The sequence below is a fragment of the Sapajus apella genome, unplaced genomic scaffold (genome assembly GCF_009761245.1).
Source record: "Sapajus apella isolate SASKATOON/1434 unplaced genomic scaffold, GSC_monkey_1.0 scaffold14, whole genome shotgun sequence".
Classification (NCBI taxonomy): domain Eukaryota; kingdom Metazoa; phylum Chordata; class Mammalia; order Primates; family Cebidae; genus Sapajus; species Sapajus apella.
Window position 1 is genome coordinate 15646218 of NW_022436954.1, and position 18532 is coordinate 15664749.

The following is an 18532-nucleotide window of genomic DNA, read 5'->3' on the forward strand; positions in this document are numbered from 1 at the left end:
GTGTGGTAATCTGTAGTCCCAGCTTCTCAGGAGGCTGAGGTGGGAGAATCGCTTGAGCCTGGGAGATGGAGGTTGCAGTGAGCCGAGACAGCACCACTGTACTCCAGTCTGGGTGACAGCGAGATTCCATCTCAAAAAAACATAAAAGACTCCCTGGTTTAGTAGTGTCTTTCTAAGGGAGCAGGGAGACACCCCTGCTTGCCTGTGTCCCCCATCAAAGTATCACTTCTCCCCATTATACAAACACACGAAGTGGTGAGTCTAAGTAGGAATTTATTTACATGGACACTCAATTATAGATAAGGGGCTTTCTAGGATCCACACGCCTTCCCTGGAGCTACTTGGCTTCAGGCTTCTTGTCCCCCGCTTCAAGCTTGAGACTCTCCGGGGGTTGGCGATAGACTGGAAAAGCCTCCCAGGGGCTGTTCAGGTCAAATTTGCGGAACTCTTGGGCCAACTCCACTGGCTCTGCCACCACTCGCTTCACCTCATCGTCATAGCGTAACTGCAGGAACAAAAGGCAGGCTTGAGCACTGAGGAAGTCCTTAACATAGCTACAAAGGAACCTACTTTCACAAGGCTGTGGGTTATTTCCCCAGCCCAGTTCGTGTCCATCACTGACTCCTGTTCCAGCCTGTCATTAAGTCTCCATCCACACCTGTTACGCATCAGATCACATTCCAACCAGCTAGAGTGTGTGATTCCAAAATGTAGGATACCTCTCATGCCCTGCTAACCACTCCCACATCATGAGGTCTGAACTGACTCTGCTCACCCACGCAAACACTCTTATAAGGGGTAATGGTAAGCATTTGCCTAGGATTAGGGAGTAGTCGGTGACTGAAAAGAGTAAACCTAAACTGGCAGATACACAACCTCAGGCCCTGTGCCCTTGGCATATTCACTGTCCAGATCTAAAGCAGTACATTTGACATAGCTTTTCTTGTTACTGGAGGGTCAAATGGATAAGGTAAGGATCATCAGGTGCTAGAGTGAAGAGGCAAACCAGGTGAGGCAGATAAGATAGCAGGAGTGGGGTGAAAGGGAGAAGCAAGGGAGACAGCCCTGCCCAGAAGTAGCCCAAGAGGAAACTAGGCGCATGCAAAGCACTATCACAGCAGGAGTGCCTGGGGACTAAAGGAGCAGGCCTGGAGCACCACGTCTCAGCATTTCTTTTTTTTTTTTTTTTTTTTGGGGACGGAGTTTCGCTCTTGTTACCCAGGCTGGAGTGCAATGATGCGATATCGGCTCACCGCCACCTCCGCCTCCTGGGTTCAGGCAATTCTCCTGCCTCAACCTCCTCAGTAGCTGGGATTATAGGCACGCGCCACCATGCCCAGCTAATTTTTTGTATTTTTAGTAGAGACGGGGTTTCACCGTGTTGACCAGGATGGTCTCGATCTCTTGACCTCGTGATCCACCCGCCTCGGCCTCCCAAAGTGCTGGGATTACAGGCTTGAGCCACCGCGCCCGGCTAGCATTTCTTTTCTTTTTTTTTTTTTTGTACCCAAAAATCCAAGTCTAATGTCTCAGCATTTCTAAACAGTTACTTTGCTATAAAATTCACGAGTGATAGGCCGGGCGCGGTGGCTCAAGCCTGTAATCCCAGCACTTTGGGAGGCCGAGGCGGGTGGATCACGAGGTCAAGAGATCGAGACCATCCTGGTCAACATGGTGAAACCCCGTCTCTACTAAAAATACAAAAAATTAGCCGGGCATGGTGGCGCATGCCTCTAGTCCCAGCTGCTCAGGAGGCTGAGGCAGGAGAATTGCCTGAACCCAGGAGGCGGAGGTTGCGGTGAGCCGAGATCGCGCCATTGCACTCCAGCCTGGGTAACAGGAGTGAAACTCCGTCTCAAAAAAAAAAAAAAAAAAAAAAAAAAAAATTCACGAGTGATAATATAACACATTATCTTCCTGCAAATAAACAATCTGCAGCACCACTGAAATTCTTTATTCACATGTTACTGGTCCCACTTCAGAGATAATTTTTGAGGGCTAAACATTTGGCGTCTTCCCTGTCACTACTTTCCCAGAGACTCAAGGCAGGGTAAAATAATCCTCTACTTCCATGTTTTAGGGACAGACTGTGTCCTCAAGGTTACCTTGATCATTAAAATGATTATTACCATAATGGATAACATTGGCCAGGTGCGGTAACTAACGCCTTTAGTAACTAATCTGCCCAAGGAGGGCAGATGGCTTGAGCTCAGGAATTCGAGACCAGTCTGGGCAACATGGAGAAACCCCATCTCTACAAAAAATACAAAAATTTGCCGGGCGTGATGGTGCATGCCTGTATTCCAAGACACTCAGAGGGCTGAGAGGTGGGAGGATCACTTGAGCCTGGGAGGTAGACTGCAGTGAGCTGTGATCGTACCACTGCTCTCCAGCTTGGATGACAGAGTAAGACCCTGACACACACACACACAGCATCAATTGAGCCTTTACAATACACCAGCCTTCATACATACATCATTTATTTATTCAGGACAGGGTCTCACTCTGTTGCCCAGTCTGGAGAGCGGTGGTGTGATCTCAGCTCACTGCAACCTCCACCTCCTGGGCTCAAGTGATCCTCCCACCTCAGCCTCTTAAGCAGTTGGGACCACAGGTATGCACCACCATGCCCTGCTAGTTTTTGTATTTTTTTTTTTTGCAGAGATGAGGTTTTGCCATGTTGTCCAGGCTGTTCTCAAACTCCTGGACTTAAGCACTCCTCCTGTCTTGGCCTCCCAAAGTGCTGGGATTACAGGAATGAGCCTATATACGTTATTTAATGTTTGCCACAAATACATTAGTTTAAGTGCTATTATTATTGCCATTTCAAGATGAGAAAACTGGCCAGATGCAGTGGCTCACTCTTGTAATCCCAGCACACTGGGAGACTGAGGCAGGTGGATCACAAGGTCAAGAGTTTGAGACCAGCCTGGCCAATATGGTGAAACCCAGTCTCTACTAAAAATACAAAAATTAGCTGGGCATGGTGGTGGGCGCCTGTAGTCCCACTTACTCAGGAGGCTGAGGTAGGAGGATCACTTGAACCCAGGAGGCGGAGGTTGCAGTGAGCTGAGATTGCACCACTGCACTCCAGTCCACAGTCCAGGCGACAGAGTAAGACTCTGTCTTAAAAAAAAAAAAAAGAGAGAAAGCTGAGTCACAGTCAAACCACCAAGTAGCTTGCCCCAGGTTACAAAAATGAATCTAGGATCTGAATCCAGGGCCCATGCTCTTAAACCACCACAACCCACAGACCATATTTCCTGCCATCCCCAGGGATCCCTTGGGTTCCCTGCAAGTCCCTCCCTGAGGCTGCTGTCCATCTCAGTTCCAAGGCTCCTACCTCGACATAGCCAGATAGAGGGAAGTCTTTCCGGAAAGGATGTCCCTCGAAGCCATAATCTGTCAGGATCCTTCTTAGATCAGGGTGATTAACAAAGAAGACTCCAAACATGTCCCAGACCTAGGAAAGAGAGGCCCTCAGGCAGCCAATCCATCAAGACTAACAACAGGGTAAGGGGGCTACACTGCATTCCACAGTGTCAACCAGTTCTGCAACTCTGGCCCAGAGGCAGGTCCACCATGTGCAGTAACTCACCTCCCTTTCATACCAGTTGGCTGCCTTGAACACAGAGGTAATGGACTCAATGGGTGTCAGCTCATCTGTGTAGGTCTTCACACGGATCCGTGAGTTGAAGCGCAGAGACAACAGGTTGTAGACAATCTAGGGAGAACAGATTGTTGGGAAATCTCCCTGGTTGGGAGAGTTCTGCCCTGTGACCATACCTTCTATTCTGAACCTCAAACCTCAAGCTTTCCCTATGCTTACAACTACTTCCAAAGGCCCAGGCCACAGCTGTAGCTTAGCATGTCAGCATGCCTGTGTTTCCTCATGCTATTCCGTTTGTCTGGAATATTTCCCTGGTCCACCTCACACCAACCCTCACCAAGGCTAATTCCTGACCGCCTGCTCATGTGTTAAGATTCAGCACAAACTCTCTCTCCAAAGAAGCCTCCCAGACAGGGCCAAGTGCCCCTCCTGCTTTTTTTTTTTTTTTTTTTGGTCTTCTTTGGGTGTTGCCCAACTTCCTGTTGATTTGCAGTTTTCTTAAAGCACCCTCTAATATCCTATGTACTAGATGTTACTACAGTAAGCTGTTTGGATGTCTTTCTCCTTCACCAGAGTGTGGGGAACTCCTGAAGGACAAATACTTAGTGTTATTTCTCTCTCCATCCCAGGGTCTGGCAAACAGTAGATAATCAGTAACATATTAATAGCTATATGTATTGAGAACTTAGAGTGTGCTAGCAAGTTACTTGAACTATCTCATTGGATCCTTATAACCATTCTATAAGATAGGGGCAGCTTTATATTTATTTTCCAGGTAAGAAAACTAAAGCTCATAAAGATTAAACAAAGGCCGGGAGCGGTGGCTCACGCCTATAATTCCAGCACTTTGGGGAGGCCAAGGCGGGCAGATCACAAGGTCAGGAGAGCATCCCGGCCAACATAGTGAAACCCCATTTCTACTAAAAAAAATACAAAAATTAGCCAGGCACAGTGGTGTGTGCCTAGAGTCCCAGCTACTCGGGAGGCTGAGGCAGGGGAATCTCTTGAACTGGGAGGCGGAGGTTGCACTGAGCCAATATGGCACCACTGCACTCTAGCCTGGTGACAGAGCTACCCCCAAACCTTCTCAGATCTCCAGACTGACCTCAAAACGGTTCTGCCGAGTTGGGATGTCCACTGCTGTCAAGTCAGCCAGGGATTTGAACTGTGCATTGGTGTGATCCTTGAGGAAAGTCAGCACTGGGATGATGCCATCAGGATGGATACAGATCTCTAACTCATTGAATAAGGACACCTGCACACATGGAAGGGAGGGGAGAGGGAACAAAGAGCTACTGAGGGAACAGCTAACTTCAGCTGCAGTCACCTGGTTTAATGTTGAAAGAAAAGTACAAGCTTGGGATGGAGGAGTTTGTAGTGTCTTTGACACTAGTCTGCCCACTCCCACATGCCCTGAGAATATGGTTCTTTCTTGGCCCAGCTCCAAATAACAGTAAGGATTACCTGAACTTGCTGGACATACTTGGGCAGGATTTCAGCCAGATACTCTCCAAAAGCTGAGAGCTGCTTGTGGGCCGCATCATTCCGTGGTCTGACAGTGGCTGGAAGGAAAAGGCATATTTAACAAAGAAATAGAGAAGGCAAAAGCCAGCCCTGCATCCAGTTTCTTGGGCTTGTAAGGGATGTCAAATCAGGAAAGGCTCTCTGCGGCACCTTGGGAAAGATGCATGTGAAAGATTTCCCTTCCAGGGAATAGAGTGATGAAAACTTGGAGAAAATGCCACCTTAACTACACAGTCCTCAGAAAGACTCTTACTACAGCAGCTGGGGCATTTGCCTCTTCTCAAAACTATTCCATGGTTCATCCTTCACAATGCCTGCATTTCTGCTAAAGTAGCAGTCTCAGTTCTCCTATCAGAATAAGAGCTCTTTTGAAGATGGGAACCAAACTTTTGCTTCTCTGTATCTCCTTAGCACTTAAGTTTATACCAGTTTCTCAAGAACTTCAGGGCTTGAAGATCCCTCACACACTGTCTCCTTGAAACCTTTTTTTTTTTTTTGGGAGGGGGTAATCAATGAGAAAACTGAGGCCCAGAAAAGGGGAAATGCCAGGTCTCATAACTCACAGTCCGGTATTTTGGCTGTAATGTAGTATGTCCATACTCATGCAACCCTAAACCACTGAGCACTCACACATCACAAGCTACGGAATAATGTTTAGGTGTTCTCTGCCTTTGGCAACAGGCAGGCCTGCTTTGTCATTCACTAGGTCTGTGACCCTAGGCAGTTTAATTCTTTGGACTTGTTTTCTGATCTGTAGTAAGAAGGGTAAGATGGACTTGTTTTCTGATCTGTAGTAAGAAGGGTAAGATACTATCTACCCCATAAGGCTGTTGTGAGGACGAAAGATGATCTCACTAAAACGCTTAATGAGGTGCCAGGCACACATTAAGCCCTCAATTAACGTGAGGTACTGTTATTACAGGGCTCTGGGGCCTAAAGGTTTCATTGCTAGCATTCAAAGAGCTGACAGTTTAATCAGACAAAAAAGGATCATTGAAACGGACAAGGGACAATCAGGGCCATAACAGAGAGCCCTAAGGGCACAGGGAAGGCTCGATTCTTAATGCAGGGAGAAGACCACTGCAGTCAGGTCTCCAAGATTTGCCAGGGGGACGCAGGGAAGGGCATCCTAGGGCAAGGACAGGCATCTAGGGCCCCCCCCGCCAGTAGTTCAAAGAAGAGCGCTGCCCGCACATACTCACGGCGCGTGTCGGCCCCCGTGTCGGCCCCGGCGCTCTCACGCCTCACCGGCAACAGAACCGAGGGTCGCCCAGCCCCTGCACAGGGAGATTAAAAGGCACAAAAGCACGGGGTGAGGCCTGAGGAGCTCTCTCCGCTGGGCGCGCCGCTGCTCCTGACCCTGGTCTCAGCTGGCTGCCCCTGCTCACCCCTGGTCAGCGCCGCGGCCCCCACGATCCCGCGCCACCAGAGTCTGGTTGCCAACGCCGCCATGTTCCCCGGACACAAGGCAGCGGAAGAAAAGACCGCAGGACACGAAGCCGCAAGGGCACGGACCGGAAGCGGAAATGTGCAGCAGATCTTCTTCCGGGCGGACGTGGAGCCGGAAGCAGAGGTTCCGGGATCCGGGATGAAAGGAGGGAACGCAGGTGAGAAAGCGAGACAGGCAGGTAGGGGAACCGTGAGGTGAGCGTAGTCCTAGCTCCGTGTGGCAGAGCCTGGAGAGAAGGCGAGGACGCTGAAGAACCAGACGGGTGAGAGGATGTGAGGGGGCGGGCGTTCTGAGTTCTATGCTCCACACTCCTCCCCCGCTCTCTGAGCCAAGCTTCTGACGAGGGCTGGCGGGCCTGAGCAGGAAGAACGGTTTCCCTGGCGACCGTTTCCCAGGCGACTTTAGGTGGAGCGGGGACAACTGGGCGATGGGCCTCCTAGTGCCTCGGCCAGGGGGCGGCTGGACTCGAGTTCTGGGACGCAGCCATAGGGAGTCATTCGAGCGAGTGGGGAACTGTAGGGGAAGCAGCCCAGAAGAGAGCAAATGTGAGACCGACGGATACCCCAGACTAGGCCTCATATTGGAGCGTCTGAACTCCATGCGCGGGGCAAGAGAGGACCTGGCCACTAGGCCGGGGCAGGGGGTCCTTTTTGTCTGATTCTACTGCCCCTGAGCTTCACTAGTTCTATGCCCCAGTTATTTGGTTAGGCTTTTACGTTCACAGACCTTCCCCAGCCCTTTGCTGTCATATATTGACCTAAATCCCAAGTCCTTTGTTAACATCACGGAAAGGAATTATTCCGTGTTTTTTTAGGAAAACACCCAGAGTTGGAACTTTTATTTCGTTAGTGGAGGGACACCACTGGAGAGAATGAACCTAGCTTTGGTTAAAGGATAGCGTCAGGGACATCATGGGCAGGGCCAGGACTAAGGGCAATCTGGACCCACTTTGTTCTTACTTTTTCCTTACTGAGCTGGCCAGTTGGATTCACAGACTATGGCTGTGAATTCCTCAAGTTACTCAAGGTGGTGTTGCTTTGCAGACAGCTGGCAGAGAGAGAAATTGGCTAGCATGGAATCACCAGAGGAGCCTGGAGCATCCATGGATGAAAACTACTTTGTGAACTACACTTTCAAAGATCGGTCACACTCAGGCCGCGTGGCTCAAGGCATCATGAAACTGTGTCTGGAGGAGGAGCTCTTTGCTGATGTCACCATTTCGGTGGAAGGTCGGGAGTTTCAGCTCCATCGGCTGGTCCTCTCAGCTCAGAGCTGCTTCTTTCGATCCATGTTCACTTCCAACCTGAAGGAGGCCCACAACCGAGTGATTGTGCTGCAGGATGTCAGCGAATCTGTTTTCCAGCTCCTGGTTGATTATATCTACCATGGGACTGTGAAACTTCGAGCTGAAGAGTTACAGGAAATTTATGAGGTGTCAGACATGTATCAGCTGACATCTCTCTTTGAGGAATGCTCTCGGTTTTTGGCCCGCACAGTGCAAGTGGGAAACTGCCTTCAGGTGATGTGGCTGGCAGATCGGCACAGTGATCCTGAGCTCTATACTGCTGCCAAACACTGTGCCAAGACCCACCTGGCCCAGCTGCAGAATACAGAGGAATTCCTCCACTTGCCCCACCACCTACTCACAGATATCATCTCGGGTAAGTTTAGGAAAGGGACACATCATACCCAGTCACTTGGCTATGATGTTTAGTGAATGTTCTAGTCTAGGAGAAAGAAACCGTCAAACTTCCTGGTGTTAGTTTACATTATTATTCCTACATTCTTACTGAGATAACTCGCCCAGAGAGATTGAGTTGGGATACTGTAACTGCTGTCAGAGACACAGTGTGTTAGAGGAAGAAGCCAGGAAATTGAAAGCACAACACTTGACCACACACAAAGTTGTGAGGAGTAATTTGTATTATACTCTAATTACTCCTGTACTTTGCATGTCCCTGTGGGTCCACTTACCTATGTAAATTGGTGATGAGGCAAGATATCTAAGACTAAAAACTTTTTTTTTTTTTTTTTTTTTGAGACAGATTTCAGCTCTTGTTCCCCAGGTTGGAGTGCACTGGCGTGATCTCGGCTCACTGCAACCCCCACCTGCCGGGTTCAAGTGATTCTCCTGCTTCAACCTCCCAAGTAGCTGGGATTCCAGGCATGCGCCACCACATCTGGCTAATTTTGTATTTTTATTTTTATTTATTTTTTTTTTTTGAGACGGAGTTTCGCTCTTGTTACCCAGGCTGGAGTGCAATGGCGCGATCTCGGCTCACCGCAACCTCCGCCTCCTGGGTTCAGGCAATTCTCCTGCCTCAGCCTCCTGAGTAGCTGGGATTACAGGCACGCACCACCATGCCCAGCTAATTTTTTGTATTTTTAGTAGAGACGGGGTTTCACCATGTTGACCAGGATGGTCTCGATCTCTTGACCTCATGATCCACCCGCCTCGGCCTCCCAAAGTGCTGGGATTACAGGCTTGAGCCACCGCGCCTGGCCTTAATTTTGTATTTTTAATAGAGACAGCGTTTTTCCATGTTGGTTAGGCTGGTCCCAAACTCCTGACCTCAAGTGATCCATCCACCTCGGCCTCCCAAAGTGTTGGGATTACAGGCATGAGCCCACTGAGCCTGGCCTAAAAACTTTTTTAGTGATGGGCTAAAATTAGGAAACAAACAATCCTGATCCAGCAAGTGAGATATAACCATATTTAAGGTGTGGGCTCAGCCAGGCGTGGTGGCTTACGCCTGTAATCCCAGCACTTTGGGAGGCTGAGGCAGGACAATCACCTGAACCCGGAGACAGAGGTTGCAGTGAGCCCAGACTGCGCCACTGCACTCCAGGCTGGGCAACAGAACAAAACTCTGTCTCAAAAAAAAAAAGTGGCTGGACTTAGTGGCTCATGTCTGTAATCCCAGCACTTTGGGAGGCTGAGGTGGGCAGATCACCTGAGATCAGGAGTTCAAGACCACCCTAACCAACATGGTCAGAAGCCTGTCTCTACTACAAATACAAAAAAATTAGCTGGGCGTGGTGGTGCATACCTGGAATCCCAGATACTCAGCAGGCTGAGGCAGGAGAATTGCTTGAACCTGGGAGGTGGAGGTTGCAGTGAGCCGAGATTGTGCCATTGCACTCCAGCCTGGGCGACAGAGTGAGACTCCATCTCAAAAAAAAAAAAAAAAGGTGGTCTACAGCCTGCTAGGTTGCGTCCATGGCAGATGGGAGCATATTGAGCCATCTATTTTGATTTTAAAAAGCAGGGTACATACTCTGGTTTCTCTTCAGATTGTATAAATCTTTTGCCTTTTACTAAAGATTTCCATGGAGAGAAACAGTTATGAGTCTTTACCCAATTTTTTGAGGCCTCATATAACACCTGAGACAATCTTTAAAAAAAGGCAAGGCACACCAGGCATAGTGGCTCATGCCTGTAATCTCAGCACTTTGGAAGGCCAAGGAGGGAGGATCACTTGATACCAGGAGTTTAAGACCAGCCTGGACAACATAGTGAGACCTTGTCTCTACAGAAAATAAGAAAATAGCCTGGCCTGGTGGCATGCACCTGTAGTTGCAGCTACTTGGGAGGCTGAAGCAGGATTCCTTGAGCCTGGGAGGTTGAGGCTATGATGACCATGATTGCACTCCTGCCTGAGTGACAGAGTGAGACCCTGCCTCAAAAAAAAAAAAAAAAGGCAATTTTAGGTTAATTTCATGTATGTGAATATATATGCATGCCCAGTGGTAGTCTAATAAAGTGGTTCGCATCTTTAAAGTCCCTTTCTCTGAATTTCTCTCTTGGATTGTCATTGACAATGCCTTTCCTCTGACTCTCACAGATGGAGTTCCATGTTCTCAGAACCCAACAGAGGCAATAGAAGCCTGGATCAACTTTAATAAAGAGGAAAGAGAGGCGTTTGCAGAGTCACTCAGGACAAGCTTGAAGGTAAGGCAAATATCTTAATTGTTAAGACTGCATACTCTCCATGGGTTCTGGCCATCAGTTAAACCTGGCCTTTTTTTTTGGAGACGGATTTGTGATCTGTCACCCAGGCTGGAGTGCAGTGGCATGATCTCAGCTCACTGCAAGCTCCACCTCCCAGTTTCAGGCTATTCTTCTGCCTCAGCCTCCTGAGTAACTGGGATTAAGTGCTGTCACCACACCCAGCTAATTTTTGTATTTTTAGTAGAGATGGGATTTTACCATGATGGCCAGGCTGGTTTCAAACGCCTAACCTCAGGTGATCCACTGGCCTTTGCCTCCGAAAGTGCTGGGATTACAGTGTGAGCCACTGTGCCTGACCTACCTGGCCTTATTTATTTTTCTGATGAGATGGAGTTTCGCTCATCACCTAGGCTAGAGTGCAGTGGTGCAATCTTGGCTCACTGCAACCCCTACCTCCTGGGTTCAAGCGACTCTCCTGCCTCAGCCTTCTGAATAGCTGGGATTTCAGGCACCTACCACCACGCCCAGCTAATTTTTTTTTTTTTTTTTTTTTTTTTGAGACGGAGTTTCACTCTTGTTACCCAGGCTGGAGTGCAATGGCGCGATCTCAGCTCACCGCAACCTCCGCCTTCTAGGTTCAGGCAATTCTCCTGCCTCAGCCCGCTGAGTAGCTGGGATTACAAGCACACACCACCATGCCCAGCTAATTTTTTGTATTTTTAGTAGAGACGGGGTTTCACCATGTTGACCAGGATGGTCTCGATCTCTTGACCTCGTGATCCACCCGCCTCGGCCTCCCAAAGTGCTGGGATTATAGGCGTGAGCCACTGCGCCCGGCCTAATTTTTGTATTTTTAATAGAGACTATGTTTAATTTCACCATGTTGGCCAAGCTGCTCTCGAACTCCTGACCTCAGGTGATCTGCCCACTTAGGCTTCCCAAAGGGTTGGGATTACAGGTGTGAGCCAATGCACTTGGCCTAACCTGGCCTCTTTTTGATGGCTGTTATGAATGGTTGTCTCTATTTTGGTTTTGGGATTTTTTTGTTTTGTGTTTTTGAGATGGAGTCTCGTTCTGTGGCCCAGGCTGGAGTGCAATGGCGCAATCTTGGCTCACTACAACCTCCACCTCCCAGGTTCAAGCAATTCTCCTGTCCCCGCCTCCCAAGTAGACGGGACTACAGGTGCACACCACCATGCTTGGCCAATTATTGTATTTTTAGTAGAGACCAGGGTTTCACCATATTGTTCAGGCTGGTCTTGAACTCATGACCTCAGGTGATCTGCCCACGTTGGCCTCCCAAAGTGCTGGGATTTACAGGTGTGAGCCACCGTGCCTAGCCATCTCTTTTTAAAATTTTTTATATTTATTTATTTTTTTTTAATAAGTCATCTCTGGCTTTAAGTTGGTATGGGCTGAGGGGGAAGGATGTCTTTGTAACCCCAGAACCACCAATCTATGAGCATTCAAAGTTCCTTGAGAACTACTTTCATCAAGTTAACAATCTTGATCACCCTTTGTCTGAAGCACCAGCTTATAAGAGCTTTTTAAAAGCTGCAAGGATGAATACAACAGATTCTCCTTCCCAGCATAAATTGCCTCAAAGAAAGTGACTAGAGGAGAATCTGATGACATACAGTAATTAGAGAGTAGTATGTGAAAGCTAGATACAAGTGTGAGAGCCAGGATCTTAAGGGTCAGTGTCATAGCTGAGCCTTAGCCTAGAACTTAATAGCTGTCATGTAATTTTAATTTTGCCAATAGGAAATTGGGGAGAATGTGCACATTTACCTGATTGGGAAAGAGTCATCTCGTACTCACTCGTTGGCTGTGTCCTTGCACTGTGCAGAAGATGACTCCATCAGTGTGAGTGGCCAAAACAGCTTGTGCCACCAGATCACTGCGGCCTGCAAGCATGGTGGAGACTTGTATGTGGTGGGAGGGTCCATCCCAAGGCGCATGTGGAAGTGTAACAATGCCACCGTTGACTGGGAGTGGTGTGCACCTTTGCCTCGGGACCGGCTCCAGCACACCCTGGTGTCTGTGCCGGGGAAAGATGCCATATATTCACTGGGTGGCAAGACGCTGCAAGATACTCTCTCCAATGCAGTCATTTATTATCGCGTAGGTGATAACGTGTGGACAGAGACAACCCAGCTAGAGGTGGCTGTGTCAGGGGCTGCTGGTGCCAACCTCAATGGGATCATCTACTTGCTAGGGGGGGAGGAGAATGATCTGGACTTCTTTACCAAACCTTCCCGACTCATCCAGTGCTTTGACACAGAGACAGACAAATGCCATGTGAAGCCCTATGTGCTGCCCTTTGCAGGCCGCATGCACGCAGCTGTGCATAAGGATCTGGTGTTCATCGTTGCTGAAGGGGACTCCCTGGTGTGCTACAATCCCTTGCTAGACAGCTTCACCCGGCTTTGCCTTCCTGAGGCTTGGAGCTCTGCCCCATCCCTCTGGAAGATTGCTAGCTGTAATGGGAGCATCTATGTCTTCCGGGACCGATATAAAAAGGGGGATGCCAACACCTACAAGCTTGACCCTGCTACTTCAGCTGTAACTGTCACAAGAGGTATTAAGGTGCTGCTTACCAATTTACAGTTTGTGTTGGCCTAAGGCTGTGGGGAGGGGAGGAGAGCTGCTCACTGCTTTGCCCTCCCCATCCAAACTCAAAGTCCACTGGCCTCCAATTCAGAGTAATGTATTTTTTGGCACATATTAGAAAGGCAGTGCCTCAGCCCTTCCCTGAACCCATAGAGGTGTTCTGTTTGGGGCTTTTTAGACTGCTGCTGCTCAGCTGGTTGACAGTAGGCCAGCCTGTTCTCTGCCATCCCCTGGTCATCTTCTGCCTCACTACAGCTTGCTTAGAGCAAGCCTCTTCTCAGACCTTAGGCACGGCCTCTCTTTACCTGATCAATGTTAAATATAAGCACCCCTGGTCCCAGGACATAAGGAAAGATACCCAATTGTACTTTTGTTCTGTAGCCTGTGAAATGGCTAGTTAATAATTTTTCCACAAAGAATTAGGTGTTAGAGTTTTCCTTCAGGCTTTGCTTTGGAGAATGAACTAAGCTGAAGGTGTACTTCACCAGCAAGAGTCAACTCTAGAATTCAGGATGTTCCTTCTATTGTTTTCTCATCCATCTGTCAGGAAATGTACCTTTTGTTTTATTTTTGGCTTATTTCAAGGGGTAAGCCAGAAAGTAGAAATGATTATTTCTGATTAATAGCAGAAACTTTTTTCAAACTCAAATACATAAGGTGTCTGTTCTTTTAAAAGCTCTAAGCTAAGAGCTAGGAATTGTTCATACAAATAAAAGTTTTTGAAGGGATACATGTGTCTGTGTTGAATTCTGAAAGGGTGACTTTGAAGGGGTGAGGGTGGTTCCTTCCCTCAGGGGGACTCATTTCATACCATCACATGGCTGTCTGCAGCAGTCCTGACCGCAGCCGATGCTCCCACTTCTCCATACAGAATCCCTACTCCAAAGGTGTGAGAACAGCCCCACAGAGCCTGTAAGACTCAGATTCTGACAGTGGCAAAGAGCCAGAGCTGAGTCTCTCCTTTCTTTTTTTCTAGTGCTAAATGTCTTTTGAGTTGTGGTGCTAAATATTAGGCACAATACTGGGCACATAATAGATTTTTGTTGAAATACTTCTTCAGCCCTATTCAAGGAAAGAAGAGGCTGGGTGTGGTGGCTCATGCCTATAATCCCAGCACTTTGGGAGGCTGAAGTGGGTGGATCACCTGAGGTCGGGAGTTGAAGACCAGCCTGACCAACATGGAGAAACCACAGCTCTACTAAAAATACAAAACAATTAGCAGGGCATGGTGGCGCATGCCTATAATCCCAGTTTCCTGGAGGCTGAGGCAGGAGAAATGCCGGAAACCAGGAGGCAGAGGTTGCAGTGAGCCGAGATCACACCAGTGCACTCCAGCCTGGGCAATAAGAGTGAAACTGTCTCCAAAAGAAAAAAAAAAAAAAAAAAAAAGATAGCCCCATCCCTATCCTGTATCCCATGAATATAAGCCACACTAAATCTTTTCCTTTCTAGCCGCACAACAGTGTTATTTCAGGAAAATGAAATAAGACAGAGAGCAAAATTACTTGTTACCTATTGGCACATTTCTGTTACGTCAAATCGGGGCTTAAGCCCAGTTGGTCCTGTTAACTTTTTAATTATGTATCAAGCAGGATTATCTTGAGTTCTTTCTAATCCATAAACATCATGTCTTTGAACTGTCAAAAGTCCCATCCTTTGCTGCCCCTGCAGTCATCTGCTTGTGGAACTCTTTAAGAACATCCAGTTGGCCACGCCTGATGTGGATGTGCGATCGGATCTTGGCGATGGCTCTTACAGCCTCCTCTGGACTCCACTTGTGCACCTGAAGTACAGGGTTGGGAAATCAGCAGAGAAAGAAAAAAGCAGGTGTCAAGGTGCCCTTGACCCATAAGCAGGTGCTAAAGGACTCCAAGAATTTCATTTATTTGGCAACTCCATTTTGGAGGCATTAAAAATCATGCTCCTAGAGGCCGGGCGCAGTGGCTCACGCCTGTAATCCCAGCACTTTGGGAGGCCGAGGCGGGTGGATCATGAGGTCAAGAGATCGAGACCATCCTGGTCAACATGGTGAAACCCCGTCTCTACTAAAAATACAAAAAACATTAGCTGGGCATGGTGGCGCGTGCCTGTAATCCCAGCTACTCAGGAGGTTGAGGCAGGAGAATTGCCTGAACCCAGGAGGCGGAGGTTGCGGTGAGCCGAGATCACGCCATTGCACTCCAGCCTGGGTAGCAAGAGTGAAACTCTGTCTCAAAAAAAAAAAAAAAATCAGGCTCCTTGTATTATAAATGGGAGAGCACTTTTAACCACTGAAGTCAGCCAGTCTCACAATACTATGCAACAGGCCAGGTGGAAAGTCAGTGTTTCTACCCAATTCTTGCTCTGCCAAATGCAGGAAGAAGAAAGTTACACATGGGAAACAGATCCTTAGTTCAATACTGCCTAGGCCTACTCCATGTCCTCTCCGATCTGGGCTTTTGTGTACAGGAATTTCTAGGAAAAGAGTACGCAATAGATGTTTTTATGCAACTTGTCACTATAGCTAGAAAAACAAGTACTTTTATAATTTAACTAGGAGGGTTAACATGACCTAAAAATACTCATTGGTTTATAACTCAACAGAACCAAGAAAATACAGATTTCTAGCTTGCTAGATTCAATTCTCACTTGGTGCAAAATACCCTCCTGAGACCCTGCTTCCAGCAGAGTCCTTATGGCCAAAATTTTAGTATTATTCAACCATATACTCACTAATCCACAGTAACACAAGGCCAGACTTAGCTCTTCATATGACTTAGAAAATGCTCTGTGGGAACCAGACATTTTGTAACTCAGGTTACAAAAATGAGTCAAGCTGGAAGGATGCAAGATAAGAGGGAATCATGACGGACTACAGGGTATTTGTTTCTCCTAAATTTTTGTTTTTTTGAGATGGAGTCTCGCTCTGTTGCCCAGGCTGGAGTGTAGGGGCACCGCCATCTCAGCTCACTCCAGCCTCCGCCTCCCGGGTTCCAGTGATTCTCCTGCTTCAGCCTCCCAGGTAGCTGGGATTACAGGTATGTGCCAGGAGACCTAGCTAATTTTTGTATTTTTAGTAAAGACAGGGTTTCACCATGTTGGCCAGGCTGTTCTCAAATTTCTGACCCCAGGTGATCCGCCCACCTCAGCCTCCCAAAGTGCTGCTATTACAGGCATGAGCCACTATGCCCAGCCCTCTCCTAAATATTTTTACAGCATTCCACCTGCCAATCAGGGCAAATTAATAGGCACAATCTAGTTTGGAATCTGTTTCCAGAAACATGCAGAACTTTACTCTGGAATACTTGAAGAAACTTGAGTACTATAAAGCTGAAAATGCATCAGCCCTATTATCTACGGTATTGTTTCCTGACATGATATTAGAATAAGTGTCTCTAGCCTTTTGCTGGGTTCAATATCTTTTGCAGCTCCATTTTTAGAGTGCCTGCTGTAGGCCAGCACTTGATGTAATTTCTTCTTTAAACTTCATAACACATTTAGTTTGAGAAAACAGCGTAAGATAGAAGCCACTTTTGCTGATCCTAGCTGGCAGGCGGCAGAGGTTAGCCTGTCACAAAGCTCAGGTGCTTTCCATCATACCATATCACCTTCCAACAGCCTGAAATCAAGCACGTAGCTTCTTCCAACAAGGTCCACCAGTAGACCATGCTATTGAAGTTCTGGAAATCTGCTATAAATGGGAGCAGAAAGACCTTTTTATTTTTTGACACAGGGTTTCACTCTGTCGGCCATGCTGGAGTGCAGTGGCACAAATCACAGCTCACTGCAGCCTCTACCTACAGGCTCAAGTGATCCTCCCATTTCAGCCTCCCAAGTAGCTGGGATTACAGATGCGCGCCACCATGCCCAACTAACTTTTTGTAGTTTTTGTAGAGACAGTTTTGCCAGTTGCCTAGGCTGATCTCAAACTCCTGAGCCCAAGCCATCCTCCCACCTCAGCCTCCCAAAGTGCTAGGATTTTATACGCGCTTGCCATGATGCCTGGCGCAGAAAAATCTGTACCTGAATCAGGTATGCTGCCACCATAGTGGCACTCCTGGAACGCCCAGCCTTACAATGCACGTAGACACATTGGCCCAGCGACTGGTACTTGAGAGCAAACTGGACTCCCTTCTGGAGGTTGGCCAAAGTGGGGATCCCAGTCATGTCTACTGTGCTGAGCCGCAGCTGCTCAACTCCTAGTCTCTTCCAATCCTGGAACCAGGTCCACCAGTATGAAAAAGAACGAAAAGAAAACCTCATGGGGGTGGGATGATGAGGGGCTACCAAGAGACAGCAAAGCAATAAGAAAATTTCAGGGTTTACTACAATGCGAATATACTGTTTCCTGTTTTCTAAAATAGTAACTTCTTACAGAAATGCTTTTTTTCCCCATTCCAGGTGAGGACAGAAATGCCTTTAAAATGGCTAGCCTAAATGCCTGGTCTCTCATCAAACTCAGCTATGATGCTGAGTTAGAATTACCCCGGCTAAATAAAGTGTTCCTTTTTTTTTTTTTTTGAGATGGAGTTTCGCTCTTGTTGTCCAGGCTGGAATGCAATGGTGCAATCCCAGCTCACTACAACCTTTGCCTCCCAGGTTCAAGGGATTCTCCTGCCTCAACCTCCCAAGTAGCTGGGATTACAAGCATGCACGACCACACCCAGCTAATTTTGTATTTTTAGTAGAGATGGGGTTTCTCCATGTTGGTCAGGCTGGTCTTGAACTCCTGACCTTGAGTCATCTGCCCACCTCAGCCTCCCAAAGCGCTAGGATTACAAGTGTGAGCCACAATTTTTGTATTTTTAGTAGAGATGAGGTTTCATCATATTGGCCAAGCTGGTCTCGAACTCCTGACCTCGGGTCATCTGCCCGCCTCGGCCTCCCAAAGTGCTGGGATCACATGTGTGAGCCATCACGTAGGCAGATAAAATGTTCTTAAAGTACCCTTTGGGTACTTGAATCTTTAGCTGCAAAATATTAGCAATATATTTTTGCTGCAAAAAATTCAGCTGCAAACGTTTAACATTTTATTTCGGCTGGAAGCAGTGGCTCATGCTTGTAATCCCAATACTTTGCAAGGCCAAGGCAGGTAGATCACCTGAGGTCAGGAGTTCAAGACCAGCCTGGCCAACGTGGTGAAACTCTATCTCTACTAATACAAAATCCAGGCATAGTAGTGGATGCCTATAACCCCAGCTACTAGGGAGGCTGAGGCAGGAGAATCGTTGAACACAGGAGGTGGAGGTTGCAGTGAGCAGAGATCGCACCATTGCAGTCCAGCCTGGGAGACAAGAGCAAAACTCCATCTCAAAAAAATTTTTTAGGCCGGGCACGGTGGCTCAAGCCTGTAATCCCAGCACTGTGGGAGGCCGAGGCGGGTGGATCACGAGGTCAAGAGATC

General features: G+C 47.8%; 3 protein-coding genes and 1 non-coding gene across 5 annotated transcripts in view; 2 read left to right on the forward strand and 2 right to left on the reverse strand.

Annotated features, from left to right (window-relative positions):
* Positions 1-256: 256 nt before the first annotated feature.
* NDUFS3 (NADH:ubiquinone oxidoreductase core subunit S3) lies at positions 257-6658 on the reverse strand. Its single transcript, XM_032282277.1, has 7 exons — positions 6523-6658; positions 6337-6411; positions 5075-5172; positions 4716-4865; positions 3599-3724; positions 3344-3463; positions 257-505 (listed from the first exon to the last, which is right to left on the reverse strand). Exons 1-7 carry the CDS (start codon positions 6584-6586, stop codon positions 338-340), a joined length of 801 nt encoding a protein of 266 aa, XP_032138168.1. The 5' UTR covers positions 6587-6658; the 3' UTR covers positions 257-337.
* On the forward strand, positions 6572-13877 carry KBTBD4 (kelch repeat and BTB domain containing 4). Of its 2 annotated transcripts, none has more exons than XM_032282200.1 (4): positions 6572-6741; positions 7628-8245; positions 10430-10536; positions 12301-13877. In XM_032282200.1, exons 1-4 carry the CDS (start codon positions 6585-6587, stop codon positions 13159-13161), a joined length of 1743 nt encoding a protein of 580 aa, XP_032138091.1. In that variant the 5' UTR covers positions 6572-6584; the 3' UTR covers positions 13162-13877. The 2 variants fall into 2 exon arrangements, with proteins under 2 accessions (XP_032138091.1, XP_032138092.1); XM_032282201.1 differs by having other exon boundaries at positions 6664-6846.
* On the forward strand, positions 9859-9977 carry LOC116555245. The gene has a single exon (XR_004270444.1). It is a non-coding gene; the product is annotated as a U5 spliceosomal RNA (small nuclear RNA).
* Positions 13878-14588: 711 nt separating the features above from the next.
* PTPMT1 (protein tyrosine phosphatase mitochondrial 1) overlaps positions 14589-18532 on the reverse strand; it is a 7946-nt gene continuing 4002 nt past the window's right edge. The window contains exons 3-4 of the mRNA XM_032282278.1: positions 17152-17343; positions 14589-14932 (exon numbers count right to left, since the gene is read on the reverse strand). Coding sequence (XP_032138169.1) covers positions 14774-14932; positions 17152-17343 — 351 coding nt within the window. The 3' untranslated portion in view covers positions 14589-14773. The remainder of the gene's footprint in view (positions 14933-17151; positions 17344-18532) is intronic.

Excerpts from the sequence above, each read along its gene's own strand:
- KBTBD4 (XM_032282200.1), top strand. The coding sequence starts at position 6,585 with ATGTTCCCCGGACACAAGGCAGCGGAAGAAAAGACCGCAGGACACGAA. Across the intron at positions 8,246-10,429 it reads ACTCACAGATATCATCTCGG|ATGGAGTTCCATGTTCTCAG; the intron begins GTAAGTTTAGGA and ends TGACTCTCACAG. Across the intron at positions 10,537-12,300 it reads CACTCAGGACAAGCTTGAAG|GAAATTGGGGAGAATGTGCA; the intron begins GTAAGGCAAATA and ends TTTTGCCAATAG.
- NDUFS3 (XM_032282277.1), bottom strand. The coding sequence starts at position 6,586 with ATGGCGGCGTTGGCAACCAGACTCTGGTGGCGCGGGATCGTGGGGGCC. Across the intron at positions 3,725-4,715 it reads CTCGGCAGAACCGTTTTGAG|ATTGTCTACAACCTGTTGTC; the intron begins GTCAGTCTGGAG and ends TGTTCTCCCTAG. Across the intron at positions 506-3,343 it reads CTCTATCTGGCTATGTCGAG|TTACGCTATGACGATGAGGT; the intron begins GTAGGAGCCTTG and ends TTGTTCCTGCAG.